General features: G+C 44.3%; 1 protein-coding gene across 1 annotated transcript; it reads right to left on the bottom strand.

Annotated features, from left to right (window-relative positions):
• Positions 1-6,401: 6,401 nt before the first annotated feature.
• On the bottom strand, positions 6,402-15,457 carry Gpr148 (G protein-coupled receptor 148). The gene is made up of 4 exons (XM_005397702.2): positions 15,383-15,457; positions 13,697-13,813; positions 8,973-9,026; positions 6,402-7,605 (listed from the first exon to the last, which is right to left on the bottom strand). The coding sequence occupies exon 4, from the start codon at positions 7,527-7,529 to the stop codon at positions 6,402-6,404; it is 1,128 nt and encodes a 375-aa protein (XP_005397759.1). The 5' UTR covers positions 7,530-7,605; positions 8,973-9,026; positions 13,697-13,813; positions 15,383-15,457.
• Between the last annotated feature and the right edge of the window lie 1,103 nt (positions 15,458-16,560).

Here is a 16,560-nt window from a genome sequence, read left to right as displayed (position 1 = left end):
TTTTGGTTTTTCTCTGGTACCGGGAACAGTTCTTTTGCTATTTTCTAAAAGGTTGTCTGTCTGTTAATGTTTTCCTTCTTTTATTTTTAAAATAAAAAAAAATTATGGGCTAGGGATATAGCTCAGCAGCACAAGTGCCTGCCTGGCAAGCACAAGGTCCTGAGTTCAATTCCCAGTACCAACAACAAAAAAAAAAAACAAAAAAAAAACAAACCAAACAAACAAACAAAAAAACCTCTTGTGTTCCAGATATTTAAAAAGATTTCTATTCTATGAGAATATAACAAATTAAAGCTTTCTATGACCTTGTATATTTAAATATTTAATTAATCTGGAATTAGTTTTTAATCTGCATGACCTAGGTATCCTAGGTGATTGATTGAATAAATTATTATTTCTCTATAATGTGAAATGATGCCTTTACTATAGTTAAGGATGGTCATAAAAACAAAATTACACTAATAATTGTAATCCAAAGAATTGAATATAATATCTCTACGTTGTACATCCTTCTAATTTAATTGTATTAGTTAGGAATGATCAAAAAAACAAAACTACACTAATAATTTTCATACAAAGAATTGAGTATAATATCTTGTCTGAACATGTTTAAGCATGTGAGAGGGGACCCTGGATGAGTAACACAGAGAGGGTAACTTGAGACAAGCAACTTTTCCCCAAAGATTGTGGAACAGAAAAAAAACAAAGATTGTGGAACAAAAGGAAGTGGTTGGGGTTACTAGAACCTAGAGGCGAAGGTTTTGTGTCACTGAAGTCAGGACCTTTAAGGAAGGGATGCTGATGCCAGTGTGATACTGTGAGGTATATATTTGGTCTTCCTCCTTGTATCTGTCATACACCTCTTAAAATCCTTGAAATTTTCAAAGTAATAAGTATCTTGTAAGTATCTTGCAAATGAGCTGACCAATGACTGGCAACTCTCAGGCAGCTATAGGATAGAGATGGTCACAGAAAAGACCAAGGCAGCATTAGAAAACTGGAACTTGCAGGCCCCTCCCCAGTCTTTGGGTAAGGGTGGGGCACTGAAAGATGAGATTATCACCAGTGATCAGTGATTTAGTCAGTCATGTCTGTTAGCAGACCTTCACAAAACTGAAAGAGAGCATGGTTCAGGGAACTTCTGAGGGGTGGATGAACAGAGATCCTGGAGTTCAGCACACCAGGGAGGGCATGGAAGCTCCCTGCCCCTTCCCTGTACCTCATCCTCTCACCCCTCCCTCCATATCCTTTGTGATACTCTTTACAGTAAACCAATAAACAGATTTCTCTGAGTTCTGTGAGCTGCTCTAGCAAATTAATCAAAGATCAAGCAGGAGTCATAGGGACCCTGACTGCTATCCACTCAGTCAGAAGCACAGGTAAACTAACATGGGCTTCCACTGGCCTCTAAAGTCTTGGGACTGAACCACCAGCTGGTGAGATCCAACGCAGCTCTGGGTCTGAGGAGTGGATCCACATGTCACGCTGGGCCCAGAGCAGGTGATGAGAGAGGTCAGCAAGAAATGGAAGCTGCTCTTTCTCCCATAGTGGGACTGGACCCAGCCACTTCTGTGAGGCAAAGTGCTGCTGAGGAGGCTGTGCAGACTATAGCTTAAATGGAGGAAGGGTCAGTGTCAGCTACCTCTGCCCTCTTCACTGCCTTTTTTCAGCAGAGCTAGACAGGACGCCAGCAGTGAAGGGGAGCCTGCAGAGCTCCTGCCTAGCAGCACAAAGAGAAGGCTGTGCCAGAAGTTTTGTTGAAGGACAGCAGCTTAGTTACCAGCATGCATATACTTTGAAACATTTCTGAATTTTCTGTTTCATTTTGTGCATTTGACTGTTCCTGTGCTAGTATCATGACATTTTCTATGTATCTGATAGGGCTAATATTCATTCATCACTCTTCTAGAGTATTCAGTTTATCTCTCTCTCTCTCTTTCTGTCTCTCTCCTGGGGACTGAACCCAGTGCCTTGGGCATGCTGAGCTACACTGTAGGTGTATTTTTTTATAAGAGCAAAAATAAATAAATAAGTAAATAAATAAATAAATTGTTGCTTCAAATATTGATTATTTCCAGTACTGGAGACTGAACCCAAAGCCTTTACCCCATCTCCTCAAAATGTTTTATTTTGAGACAGGATCTCATGAAGTTGCTTAGGCTGGGCTCAAACTTGTGATCATGGGTTTGCTTAATGTGCCGCTTTCTTTCCATTTTATGTTAATGAAACCAGAAAACATATATTCTTCTGTGACTTGTCTTTTCACAACAATATGCTTGTGAGATTCATCCACATTGCTATGTACAACTTTTTATTCATTTTTCAATGCTGTTTAGTATTTTAGCGTTATACAATATTTTATAATGCATTTACCTAGTTTTTTTGCTGATGGTTACTTGTGTTATTAACTGATTATGCTTCTATGAACATAAAGTACATGAACAGACATTTCTCTAGGGTGTGTATCTCAGATTGTAATGACAGAAATAAAATCATCTTCAGTCTTATTGTTTTCCAAAGTGGCTATAGGTTGTGAGAATAGTGGTAATACATCCCTTCCCTATATCTTCCTATCTTACCATGTGGCCATCTGTTTTGTTTTGCTTTTTTTGTCATGCTAGGGATCAAACCCCAGCCCTTGCACTTGCCAAGCAAGTGCTCTGCCTCTAAGCCACATTCTCAGTCCTGCAATGTGACTTGGATCTCCCTGTAGCAAGATCCAGACTCTATTGTTTTCTCCCTTGCACTGTGCTTGGTCTGGAAAGCAGCAGATGTGACAGTGTACGTGCCAGTTCTGAAACACTGGACATTTCTGCTTTCTTGAGAGCTTGCTACTGCATATGAACAAGGCCAAGTTAGTCTGCTGGTAGCTGTGACACGGGGGAGCAGAAAAGCAACTGAACCAAAAACTGTGATGGGTTAAAACAACACCAGTACTTGATCTTACGATTCTGAAGATGAGTGCATCTTACTGAGTTAAAGTCAAAAGAGTTGGCAAATGTGTCCCTTCTGAGGCTCAAGGGGAGAATCTCTTTCCTTCCTTTTCCAGCATGGATAGGCTGCCAGCTTTTCTTGGCCTGCAGCCCCTCTCGGTCTTCACAACCAGCATAGCAGCAGCTTTCCCTGTCTCCGTGTCTCTCACTGGCCATCCTCACCTCCTGGCTGCCTCCCACTCCCTTCCTTCCCTGGCAGAGACCCTTGTAAGTGTACCAGGCCACTCAGATGGGCCTCCACAGCCATGCTTTCACGGTCCCTCTGTGGGGCCTTGATCACCTGCACAGCCTCTCCAAGCACAGCCATAACTGACTGACACCCAAGGTTATTTTTCTAATTTCTCAATTTGGATCCCAGCTCATTTATTTTGAGAATTTTTTTCTTTTCGAGTAGAACATGCATGAACATTCCTATAAATTCTGCTGGCCATAAATCATGCATTTCGATATATAACTTTTTATTACTCATTTCTAAGTATTTTCTTATTTCCACTATTAATTAGTCTATTAATCTAGTCATTGCTTAAGAGAGTGGTTTTAACATTTCCAAGCATATATTATTTAATTAGCATTTTGTTATGTACTCTTAACTTAATTGCAATGGACTTAGGTAATGTGATCTGTAGGGAATTAATTCTTTGAGATTTACTTAGACTTGCTTTGTGGAGTAGTGTACGTACATTTTCTTAAAATTTCAGGTAGTCTGTTAAGAGCCATATTGTAAATGTGTCCACTAGTAAAGATTGTCAGCTGTGTTGATTGAAATTCTATGTCCTTATTTTCTGTTCATCATCAGAGTCTTAAAGTTCTCTATTTTGTTAATTTTCCTCACAATAATGTCAAGTTTTGCATTATAAAATGTCAGCCTTTGTATTGTATGTGTTAATTTTCTATCTTTTGGTAAATTGGCTCTTACATTACTGTATAGCAACCTCTTTACTCCAGCAATATTTTGCTTTAAAGTTTAGTTTGTCTTTTCCATTAGCCTTTATTTAGTGAGATTTGTTTTCTATACTTTTTTCTCTACTTCGTCAATAGCTGTACTTCCAAATGTTTTGTCATTTTAGAGTAGCTTCATAATTAAATGATATCTGATTCAAAAGAAAACTGACAAATGTTTGTCTTTTCATTATCAAATTTTAGTCCTTTTAAATGTATTGTTTCAGTTCATTCAAATTTTTTGTTTGGATTCTGTCTTTTTTGCTTTTATTTGTCTTGGCTTCTTTGTATTTTTTTCTTACTTTCTTTCTTTTGGATATTGTATTTTCTCTTACTCATTTCACTTTTTCCTTAGACTATTCAGAAATTTACCTTCTTTTGCCTATTGTGCCTCTGGCTGCCTCAGTTGTTTCAACAGGCATATTTAACAACATTTTAGGTCAACCTGGCCCTCCCCCAGGGCTTCTAGCCCTTCGAATGCTGTGATTACACTCAGACTTTTCCCATATATGTGCTGTCCTTGCACAGTACATTTTCTCCTCTAAGCTGCCAAATTCCACATTTTTATTGTTTTTATATAGTGTTTATCAACTAGGTCATGGTTATTCAGGCTTAATCACTGCCCAGTGATTTTTCTATTTCTTTATGCATTTCAAACTTTCCATCTGGCATTATTTTTCTTTAACCAGAAATATTTTTTTTTTAAGTTTCCTGAATGTGTATTGTTAGGATATTGTCCTTCAGCTTTTGTGTTACAGTGTAGTCTTTATTTTACCCTCTGAAAGATCAATTCCTATACATAAAATTCTACCTGGCTGTCATTTTTCTCTCAGCTTACTGACAACATTATTACTTTTGCTTTAGGTTGTCACTGATCTGGGGGAAGTCAGCTTCCCGGTAAGTGCTGTTGCCTTGTCTTTGTCTCTGCCTGCTGTAAATATTTTCTGTTTGTGCTTAGTATCTCTGGTGGATTCTTTGTTATCTTACTTGTGACTACTTGGATTTCTTGGGTCTGATGTGTTTGGATAATTCTGAACAATTATCAACTGTTATCTCTTCCAAATACTTGTCCTTTTATATTTCCTCTATTGACTTCTCAAATTAAAAGTGTGTTAGTCTTTTCCATTTTAACTACATTGTCTTTTAATCCCTCCTTTATACTGCTCATCTCTGGGCTACATTTGCAATAATTTATCTGGACCTGTTTCCCACTTTGTAAATTCTCCCTCCAGTTGTTTCTAATATGTTATTTAATTTAAGTACAGTTCATCTTTTGTAATTCTAATTATTATATATTTTGTTCCTAGAAGTTCTATTTAATTCTTTTCCAAATCTGGTTAGTTATTTAAAATCAGTTCTATGTATTCCTCAAATATGCTTGTTTATTTAAAATACATGTTGCTGTTTTGCATTATGGTCATACTTTAGCGTAATTTTTCATGTCCTACAACACATGAGTTTTGGTAGGGGTGGCGAGCGAGCTAGGACCTTTGCACTGAGTTACATCCCAGCCCTTTTAATTTTTTATTTTGAGACAGAGTCTCACTGAGTTGCCCAGACTGGGTTTGAACTTAGAGTCCTCCTATTTCAGCCAGCCAGAGTTCTGGGATGACAGCTGGGCCACCACATCTGGCTTAAGCATGATTATACTAACTTAGTGTCTGAAAATTCAAGGAGCTATGGTACAATGCTGTACACTTAGTGTTTTTTCTTGCTGTTATTCACAGTGACTCATTTTTCTGAATGGTTTGTGAATTCTGATTATGTGCTACTCATTTTTTGGAGGTTCTTTTATGGTGGAAATTCTCTGAGACCTGAGTTGAAGCTCAGGTCCTCGGGGAGACACCAATCACAGAGAACAGTTTTCCAATTGCAAAATAGTTTGGTACCTTTCCTGACCCTGCCTGGAGGACGGCTTTTGTTGAAGAATCCTCAAAGAACTTTCTTTCTCTGCACAGAACCACTCACACAGTCAAACTCCCTCACTGCTGCCCTCCATAAGGGCCAATGTCTTCTATCTTTACTTGTTCTAAGAGCATAATGTTTTGGGATTCCAATTCTATGGTGGCATCTCTGTGACACTTCCTGCTGAAGCAAGTCTGGAACAGGTTCTCTTGGCACCCCCTTACCCTGAGCAGCTATCTGACCAGAGGTCCAGAGTCTCAGGAGTCAGCAGATCTGCTGACACCCTTCCAGGTTGCAGCTCTCAGAATGCTCTGACCTCTATGTTTGATAGCAGTGAAGCTCTTGTGGTGGCCAAGCAGGATGTTCAGGAAGCCATAGAGTGTTGCCAGTCATGGCCTCACCCCTCTTAGAATACAGCCTGGTTGGTTGACCTTTACTTGCTTTCATTGTCAAGCTGGATTTTCTTTTCACTAGAAGAGTGCTTTCTCTGCTTAACAACTACTAAAACATTAAAAATTATCACTTGAGCTCGTCCTCAAGTTCTGAAGATGTTAATTTTTAACATCAGCCTGTCAAATTGTAGGCTTGGTAGCTTTGGGAAATGGTATAGATGTCTCCTTGCCTCCTGGATGAGAAGTGGCCCCGGACCACCCCTAGCAACTGGCGGTAGCGGAGCATATACAGGTACGGGAGCATGGCACGGGGAAGCATCATGAATACCTCGCTGTTGGCTGCCAGGAGCCACATGTGAGTGCTGGTACTGATGTGGTGGTACTTGGTCAGCATGACGTCCAGGGAGAACACCACCCCTGCACCAACATATAATGTGATCAGCACCATGTGGATGAGCAGGGTGCCTCTGGCTCGGGAGTACCCCTGTACACAGATGCCTGAAGGCCTGGCCTCTACATAAATCCTCCAGAAGCAGTAGGTGATGACAGCTGCACATAGAAAGAGAACACACAAGGTGCAGGTGTGGGTGATTGTGGCCAGGGAGCCATGACTCTGGCTGGTGTCCAGGCTCAGTGGCAGGGTGCATGAGGCCCCTTGTACCTCCAGTTTGGCATCCTGCTGCTTGGCAAACCAAAGGAGGAATGTGGGAAATAAGCAGGCTACCAACCAGATAAGGGCCACTGTCTTCCGGGCAACCCTGCCAGACAAAAAGGAGAGGTAATGCAGAGGATGCGTGACTGCCAGGTAGGCATGCAGCACAGTGGCTGTGAAGGACAGGATGGTGCTGATATAGGCAGCAAAGACACCATCCCTGAGAATGCCACAGATGATGCGGCCCAACTCCCAGCCACCCAGGTTGCTGGAGGAGATGAATGTGTGGAAGACAATGTAGGCAAGATCCGAGAGCAAGATATTGGCCAGCAGCAGGTAGTGGGGCTGATGCCTTAGCTGCTGACTCCGCAGGATGGTCACCAGTAGCAGGGGACTCAGGGCCAGTGTGGCTGCAGCCAGCAGGCTTGAGGGAAGCAAGAGCCAGCGTAGCTCTGAGGTGGGCACCCTCATGTCCCTGTGGTCCTGGGAGGCATTGCTGGCTTCCTGTGGTGGGCAAAGTGTCTTACTGAGAAGCTGGAATGGAATTGGCCAGGCTGTAGGGCTCTGGGAGCAAGGTGCCAGCTTGCTCTCCATGTTTCCAACAGGTGTGGCCAGCTGCAGATGGTCTGTTTCGTATCTGTCTGGCATGCTGACCTGTCCTTCAGGGATCCTGGTGGTGCCCTTTTTCTGTAGAGATGTCGGGCTGGACCTTAGGAAGGACTGCCTTAACAAAGATAAAAACAGTGTAAAATTTAGTTCTGACGTGGCTCCTGTGTTCACACACCTCTCTGCAACTGTGGGTGTGCGTGCACGAGCCAGATTAGCCCATCAGGCGAGGGTGGGGGACACTAAGCACTGAGACTGGCTTACAAGCAGTATGCAATGAAGGCTCATGCCATTGGTCTGGTTTCGGGGCTGCTGGCCAGAAGGAAGCAGCAGCCACCAGTGAGCTGTGCTTCCTGAGCTGTGGGCCTCCCTGGATGCTGCCCTGCTCAGGGCTCAGAAAATGACGCCTTTCTGGAAGGGCTTGGGGTACATTCACATTCTTCCCTCACAGGCCCCTCCCTGGCTGCTCCTACTGTGTGTGTGTGTGTGTATGTGTATGCATGTGTGTGTATGTGTGCACACACATACACACAACTGCATGTCTCCCACACAAGGCTCCATGTGGAAACTCTCTGCAGCCACAAACCTTCAGCTGACTTGTGTGGATTTCGTGTGTGTTGGGAGCATCTTTGCCACTAAAGAACAAGAGGCCTGGCTGGGGAACACAGGAGCTGGTGGGGAGGAGCAGAGGGGAGAAGAGGTGGGCGGGAAGCAGATTCCCGGGCACGTGGGACAAGTTGATTGTTGGGTGATGCTCTCTGGTGGGGCCTAGGGCCCAGGTGGCTGGCACCATGGGGACTCTTGTTCAACTGAGTCCCCAGCCTGCAGTGTATGGGCTGTGTGGCCTTGGAAGTCTTGCTCATCTTTCTGTGCTAGCTTCTTGATCTGTGAAACGTGGATACTGTCAGAACTCACAACATGGAAACATTGCAAAAGTCCAGGGGTGTTTTTATGAATCTGTTCTTTTTTTAAATTGATATATAGTAGTTGTATATATTTATGGGGTAAAATGTGGTATTTGAGTACATATATGCAATGTGTAATAATCAGAGCAGAATACTTGGCATATATTTACCTCAAATATTTACCATTTGTTTGTGTTGGGAACATTCAAAATCTTTTCTGTTAGCTAATTTGAAATATTCAGTTAAATGCTGTCAGCCATAGTTACCTTAACGTGCTACAGAACACTGAAAGCTATTTCTCCTACCAACTGCTCCCCTCTACCTATTAACCACCCTCTCTCATCCTCCCTACTTTTCAGGCTTTGATAATCACTATTCTATTCTCTACTTTTTTTAGATCAACTTTAACATACACATAACAAACGTAGTGGCCCTGCATAGCCTGAGCTATATGCCTAGTAAAAATTGGCTCTCCCCACCTTCAATCCTTCTAAGGCCTGGGGAGGTCCCACTGCCAACACACCCCCTTGTCATTACTTCAAAACTGGCTGTGCCCAGAGAACCTTGCTCTGACATCTACCTTTAGCTCCGGCAGGCTGGCCACTCCACAGGCAGCAATTTCAGAGGAATCTTCCTGAGAACAAGCAGAAAATGTATAAAGTCAAAGGGAAACAGGAATTTCAAATCCCGAACCTTGAAACATGAATAAACACTGCCTGGATCTGACCAGGAGGTGAAACCCAGAACCTGTCTGGTCCATCAGCTGTGGGCCTTTGACTACTTCCTGCCCATCTTATTTTTCTCAGTGTGGTGGCATCATCTTCTCTGGACTTCAAAGGAAAGCTGGCTCTACCTCTTGTATGTGATCTTGACCAATTACTTAGCTCTTCTGGACTTCTGTGTCTCCTCCAAGGGCCTGTAATAGCTATACCTCTGTCTTAGAGGGTACAAGAGATTACCCACAGCAACTGGTGCTCACCACAAGGCAGCTGCTTTCCTAAATGTGTTGCCTAGGCTGGCTCTGCCCTCAGATCTCTGGGACACGGTAGGATAGGTAAGGTACAAAAAGGCTGAGCCATCCTGAATTCACACACTGGAAGAATTAGCAGAGAGTTTTTCTGAGACGCCTTCTTCTCATTCATGAGCCCTTTCTTGAATGAGCTCTGCCCTCCTTTCAGAGTTGTAGAAAGGGCCCTGCTCCCCAGGGAGTCCCCTCTCCACACCCTCTGATGTCTACTTCTACACTGGCTAGAGCTACAGTGCCTCACTGTGGTGGTGGATTACAGTAAAGACCTGGAGGGTGGTTCTGAGGATGTACATCTCCCTTTCAAGAGAAACCACTGTGCCAGCAGACAAATCCTGCCTTTCTGCCTCCGCTGCTCCACCCATGCTTCTTGAGTGTCTTCCAGTGCTTTTGTAAACTCTGTTGCAAGTCTAACTGGCCCCAGGCCCAAAAAAGAACAGAGGCTTTCTCACCACAGGCCTGTTGGGTGGGGTCCAGGTGACCTCCACTGTCTAGCTCTGCAGAACAGCCACACAAGTCCTAGTTTTTAAATATAGACTCCCTGAGAAAAGGAAATTTGTTAATGATAACCCGTGAGTAGAAATGTGGCCAAGAGCTAAGTCCTTCTGATAGCCTGCAACAGGAGTGACAAGCACAAGCTCCATGGAAAGTGGAAAGGTGAAACCCTGGGATGAATGATCTACTAAGTGCAATAAAGAGCCTGCCTTCTGCTGAGAAAAAGTTTATGACTGAAAAGTACATAAAGCAGTCTTCTTGGAGGGAACACACCACTCTGGTTCCACCTGCTCTTTTTCACCTGACCCAGGCTGGCCTCCCTCCAAAATGAAGATGTTGGGTGGCCAGGGCCAGCCCTACATGGGCAGGTTGGATTTGCCTTGCTGTGACAGAGCCGTGGGGCAGCAGGGGCACTGTTTCTCCCTGGCTGGTCACCTTCAACTTGTGATGTTTTCTCCATCCCCATTCTAACCCCAAGTCGAGACAGCCCTGGTAGCATGTGAGTTCTAACTTGGCTGTGTGTGGACTGACACAGGAGGCAGACAGCTCAAAATGCCCCTTCAGAAATCTGATCTTGGTTTTTCACAGCACCTTGATAGTCTGAAGATACTGGGGTACTCTAAGAAGCTGAAGATAAACTGAAACTGTGAGGGGGATGTTATAAACATGTTTAAATTGCAGAAGGACAAGCTCTCCAGCCTCCCTACACCCCAAGGTATCAGTGGCTACTACGACCTCATTGCGAAGCACTGAGTAGAGCACCGAGTATATGAAGGCACAAGGCATATTATCTCACAAAGCCCACACTTCTCTACAAAGAGAGGATGAGGGAATGAAGGTGGGAAACTGAGGCTCAGGGAGGTCAAGTGTCTTGACTAAGGTGGCATTTCAAGGGGGTTTAGGGTCAGTAAGAAGCCAGCTGTCCCATATATAGAGTCCCTATTGCTGTCCCTCCCCGATCAGCATCCAGACAAGAGTTACTCACTGTGGCATCAAAATAAGGTTCAGGGCTCAAAGAGTGGGCAGCAGGTGGTTGCAAGGTGGTAGATTCCCCCAGCAGAAGCCCCAGTCCCTCAGCTTTTCCTTCAAGCAGCAAACAGCCAGGACTATCAAGTCAGCAAGGATGATGAAAACAGCTCTGGGGCTTCTGGCAGCAATACAGTGTCTCTCAGCAACTGGCCACATCATCTGACCAGGTGCAGGCATGGGGCAGGGGCAGAAATCTCCACCCACGTCACACTCACCATTGCACAATTGCATGTGTGCATATGTGGCAAGAATGAAGTACAGGGAATTGACATGGCCACTCCTTGATTCCAGGTATTTTTATGCATACTATTTCATTCTCAGAAACCCTACTGAACATGAGGAAACTGAAGCGAACGTGGATCAATTAATTTCCTAAGGCCACCTAGCAAGTTAAGTGGTAAAACACAGCAATGTCAAACTCCAAATCCTGTGTTATTTTCATACTCACATCAGTTCCCTGGGTGGACTTCCTCTTTCTGCCTCTTTGTTTTGCTAACAGCCTCCTCTTCATCAAGATTATTCTCATCAGCATCTCAGTAAACACATCATTGTTACCATTATGATTACCATGTCTTCATCACTCCTTATCACCCTCATCCTTGTCTCACCAGTGCCACATCACCACCACCATCATCATTGTCATCACCATCCCATCATCAACATCACCACCATCTTCACTGTCACATCATCAACATGCTGCTTCTATACTAAGCACTCTCCTTGATTTCTCATTGTTCAAGACTGCTATGCCTTGGATCTGAAATGTCCCCTAAAGCCCCATGTGTTAAAGTTTGGCCCTTAGCTTGTGGCACTATTGAGAGGTGGTGAAACTTCTAAGAATTGGGGTTGAGTTGTGTGAAGTTAGGTCATGTGGAGTGTACCAGCCCCTTTCTCTCTGTTCCCCAGCCACCAGGAGGTGAGCAGACCTCCACCACACATTCCAGTCATGGTACACTGTGCCACCTCAGGCCCAAAACAACAGGCCAAGTGACCATGTACTGAAGCCTCTGAACCCATGATGCAAAATAAACCTTTTGCCTTAGTAAGTTGATTACCTCAGGCATTTTGTCACAGTGATGAAAAGCAAACACAGTCTTTGTTCCAGTGCACAAGACCTAGCACAGCCTGCTCTCATCCCTCCCTCTCTCTTTAGTCTTCTGTTCTCCAGGTGCCTCACTTCCTTTCCACTCCTTTAGGTATGCGTGACCGTTGTCACCTGGGGAGATTGCATACTTCACTTCTGCTCAGTCCAGACTCAGTTCCAGTGACTAATGTTCTAGAAAATAGCCCTCAACCCTTATGATAGACTTCAGCTCCCTTCCTTGGACTCATATACTACTTTATTTATACTATTTTATTTATACTACTATTTTATTTATACTACTTTATTTCTTCTATACCATTTACCATAATTTGTCTTAGGTCTGCTTGTGTGATCCATGCCTAACTTTGCTGTCAGAATCCACTCTGTGAAGCAAGGCTGAGTCAATCCTGCCCACCAGCACTGCTCTCTCTCCCAATGGCTGACACAAAACAGCAGATGATGACTAGAATGTCTTGTCTTAAGACCAGTGAATTTAGGCAAGAGCAAAAGATGATAGACAGGAAATTCCAAGTGCAGGACCTGGTTCTGTCTTGGTACTGCATGTAGGTCCCATGGGCTGTGGCAGGAAGAAGGGAGGCCAGCAACCTAAACTGCAGAGGGACAGGACCAAACTCAGCCCCACAAGGTGAAATGGGCTCCTGGAGGGGCCAATGGGCTGGAAAGGGCCTAAAAACTGAGGGTGATGTCTTATGATGAGCCAGATATAGGGTGGTGAAGGTGGGGCCTGAACTGGTCAGTAGTATCAGAGATATGATATGATACTTTTCTAGAACTAATCCTGAGATTTTAGAGAGTTTGAACATCTTGAGATTTTTAGAATCAGCAGATTTTCAAGATGGGCATGGTGACCACACCTGTAATGAGTCTGAGGCCAGAGGATTGCAAGTTCAAGCCCCGCCTGGGCAAATTAGTGGCTTAGTGCCGGGCATGGTGGTGTACGCCTGTTATCCCAGCACTCGGGAGGCTGAGGCAGGAGGATCCTTGCGAGTTCGAGACCAGCTTGGGCTACAAAGTGAGCTTTAGGCCAGCCTGAACTGCATAGTGAGACCCTGTCTCAAAAAGACCAAAAAAAAAAAAAAAAATTAGTGGCTTAGTAAGACAGTCTCAAGAACAATATTTAAAAATTTTTGAAAAGAATTAGCCAGTTCATATCAAAGGATGTTGGAATGTTGACTGCATCTTCTGGCGAAACCCAGATTTATTTTAAATGGAGCAGTATTTATTGTTAAAGATAAACTAATTCTGACCGCTGTTATGGCCCCCTATTATCCTCTCTTCCCCTTTTTTCCTCTCTCCTTCCTCCCTCCATCTCCCCTGTTTATTCAGTCCTTGATTGGTGCATGACTGTCCACAGACTGGGTTATGAGTGCAGAGCTGAGTCATCTTGGTACTCACATCCAACCCCACTTCATGGAATGGTGTTAACTGAGCCTAGGTGCCCAGTCAGTTCTAGGATGGTGAGTAAGTGACTGAGAGGATCTGGAGATAGCTGGGACCTTACATAGATGATCACTATTCTCATCTTTACAAGTACCCACCTGTGTCCTACTCTGAGGAGGCTGTGCTTACCTCCACCTCCTGGCACAGCGCTGTCACTGTCACTCCTTCTCTACAGTGCTGTCACTGTCAGAGGGACTTTTTATTCACTCACTTCCTTAGGGGTGGATGCAGGGTAGTGCCTCTGTGGAGCCTCTGGAGTCCATGCCCATGTTTCTCGTCTGACAGCCATGTCTGTGCCTTCTGGAAGCCTCCCTGAAGTTCACCTGATCTGGAAATTAATGAAAATATTTCCACCTGCTGCTGTAGTCTGCAGATGGCAGCAGTTCCTCCACCCTACCCTAAACATGGCCTACCTGTCCTGTGCCTGCCTGGGGCTGGTATGGTCTAGGTGCCCTCTGCCTGGAGTGCTCCCTCATGGTGGAGTCTTTCCCTTGCTCCTGCCCTGCTTGGAGGCTTCCTCTTCCCATCTTCCACAAGGTCCTGATCCTCTCTGCCCATTGCCAATAGTGTCATCTTGTTGTGTCTTTTGTTGCCAGCTCACACTCAGAATTTATTTGTCATTTGTTTGATTTGGAAGGGCTACTTAACACTGTGTTCTGTTATGCACACTGCCAGCTGTCCCACAGACAGGCCTACTTTCCATAGTCAGACATTCACTTTTTTGCGTATTTGCTTCCAACTATTTTTAATATAGCATTTTTACTATATAAATATGGAATGTGGAATAGTTTATATAACAAGTATATTTTATATATGATAAAATGTATATTATATACTTTATATAGCAAAACATTTCCCATATAGTTAGCTTCTTTTGTCATTATCCTTTGGCCTATTCCAGTGAGGGCAAACCTTTTAGAGCTTTCAATTATACAAATAGCCTGCTACGGCAAGCCTGTCATAGGTTCACTACCACTGGCCCATTCCCTTCTCTACAACCCCAGAAGAAGATTCTAACCTGATTTCCCTCTATCTCTCTCCCACTTATAATATAGAACTTTCACTGCAAATATGCGGTCCCCAAACTGTCTATAACACTTTTTTCTACATTTATTGTTGGACTATCAATTCATTATGCTGCTTACATTTTTTGTTGGTATTCCACCTTTCAGGCCCACATTGTTGTCAAAGACCGGTCTACTCGCTTCTATGAAAGTGCTCTGCAGTGTGCTGACCACCCCACCCTATCTTCTCCATGCTTCCTGATAGCATTGGTTCCATTTTCAGTACACAAGCAAGGGAGTGATGAGGATACCACTTGGAGTTTCTGTCTGCACACTTGTGATGACTCTATAGAAATCAATCAGTTCATCTCCTGGAAATCAGATTGTCAGCTTTGCAAAATGCACTGAGTGGCCCCACAGAGTATTCACCTTACACTTGCCAGGATATATAAGCGAGCTATGCCCAAGTGACCTAGGAGCCATCAGAGGAGACCTGGGGCTGAAGAGTGGGCTGGTCTACCACCAGCTGATGCGAGATTTGCTCAGTTCATTCAGGCACCACCTTGGAGGTGGACTATGCCTTGGTGAAGACTCCTCTGTGAGGAAGATGCACCTAGATGATGGGGTCAACAAATGACTTCACCCCCCCTGGCTGAACAGCGTATCTCAATTGCCCTTCTTGACTAGGAGTAGTGAAATGTTAGGAGCCGCTGGAGCTGGATATTGGTCATATGTGTGAGGGCAGGACAGAGCCAGAGTGCCTCAGGCAGTCAAGCTACCTCAGTATTGAAAAAAGTATCCTGCCTGGACAATTACAGTCATTAATCGCTAGGCAACATTGCCCCTCTCCCCATGATATCAACTTTGCAAGTGTATAAAATAAATGTCCTTACTGTTGGAAGTCAGTCCTCATGCTCATCAGGCAAGATGTAACTCCACCAGACCCTGGCTATTGTCTCTTGTCTTTATTTTCTAAATCCTCTTGCCATTTTCTCCCAGGGACCACTGAGAGACCACTGACTCACACAGTGAAGCCCTGTGTTGGCTCCATCATTGTGACACCAGTGTCTGGTGATGCTGGTAGGAGTGGTCCTCTTCTCCAGGCATAGCTCATGTGCTGCTTGCTGGAACCCGTTCCATCAAGGCAAGCATGGCAGTGTTTCCCCAAGTAGAACCAAGACAGGGGAGGAATCCTTTTTGTTCAGCATCAGCCATCTGATCCCCTTGCGGCTACCCTAGAGAACAAAGAGAATTTTCCTCTCGAATAGCATACCCTTCCTGTACACATTGTCACATCTGATGGATGCACAACTACTGAATGCCCAGAACCAGAGAGGAGGCCCCTCACAGGGCCATGGACAGAGTGAGGTCCTCAGGCCTGCCTAAAGGGGTTCACTTTCCTTCTCCCATCACTGCCTGTTCGTCTATATTCCGTTTCTGTCCAGGTGGACAGGTCCAGAGAAGGAGGTGCCGTGGATGAAAAGAAAAGCAAGAGAAAAAAGAAAAAGAAGAGAGGCACATTTCTGGGATCAGGGGGCTTGCACCCTCTCAGACTCCAGCCCTGATTACCATTTTCAGTAACCTTTTATTGAGAAAGAACAAAGGAGGCAGCAGGGCAAATGGGAGGATATCAACAGGTTTAGCAAGGACAATACAACTCAATTATCATAAGAATGAGACTTGACTTACATAGCCATCATGTTATCATTCCTTCAGTTTGGACATATCTCAGCAAAGCATCCTGCAATCATTTCCTTTACACCAATGCTTTTGTTAGACTTCCTCCAGAATCAATCACATGGCTTGGTCAGGCCTGAGGTAATACTTTGAAAGGCGAACTAAAGAATGTCCTTCGCCACAGCTGCCACTATGGGTTGAGAAGCAGCAGCAATGAGAGTTCTCAGGACCAGCATTCCAGTTAGGTGGGCCATCACTGATGTAGTCCATTCCACAGTAGGTCTACAGTGCAAGCAGGAGTCAGATGCAGGCTCTGCCTTGAGGAAGCTTGCAACTGGGAGAGGGAAGAATGTGTACAGCAAGCCCATCATACAATGGGATAAGTCTTTCCAAA

Source organism: Chinchilla lanigera, unplaced genomic scaffold (assembly GCF_000276665.1).
Source record: "Chinchilla lanigera isolate Chin_1 unplaced genomic scaffold, ChiLan1.0 scaffold00058, whole genome shotgun sequence".
Lineage (NCBI taxonomy): Eukaryota > Metazoa > Chordata > Mammalia > Rodentia > Chinchillidae > Chinchilla > Chinchilla lanigera.
The sequence above is the reverse complement of the archived record's forward strand: the minus strand, read 5'-3'. Positions and strand labels throughout refer to the sequence as shown.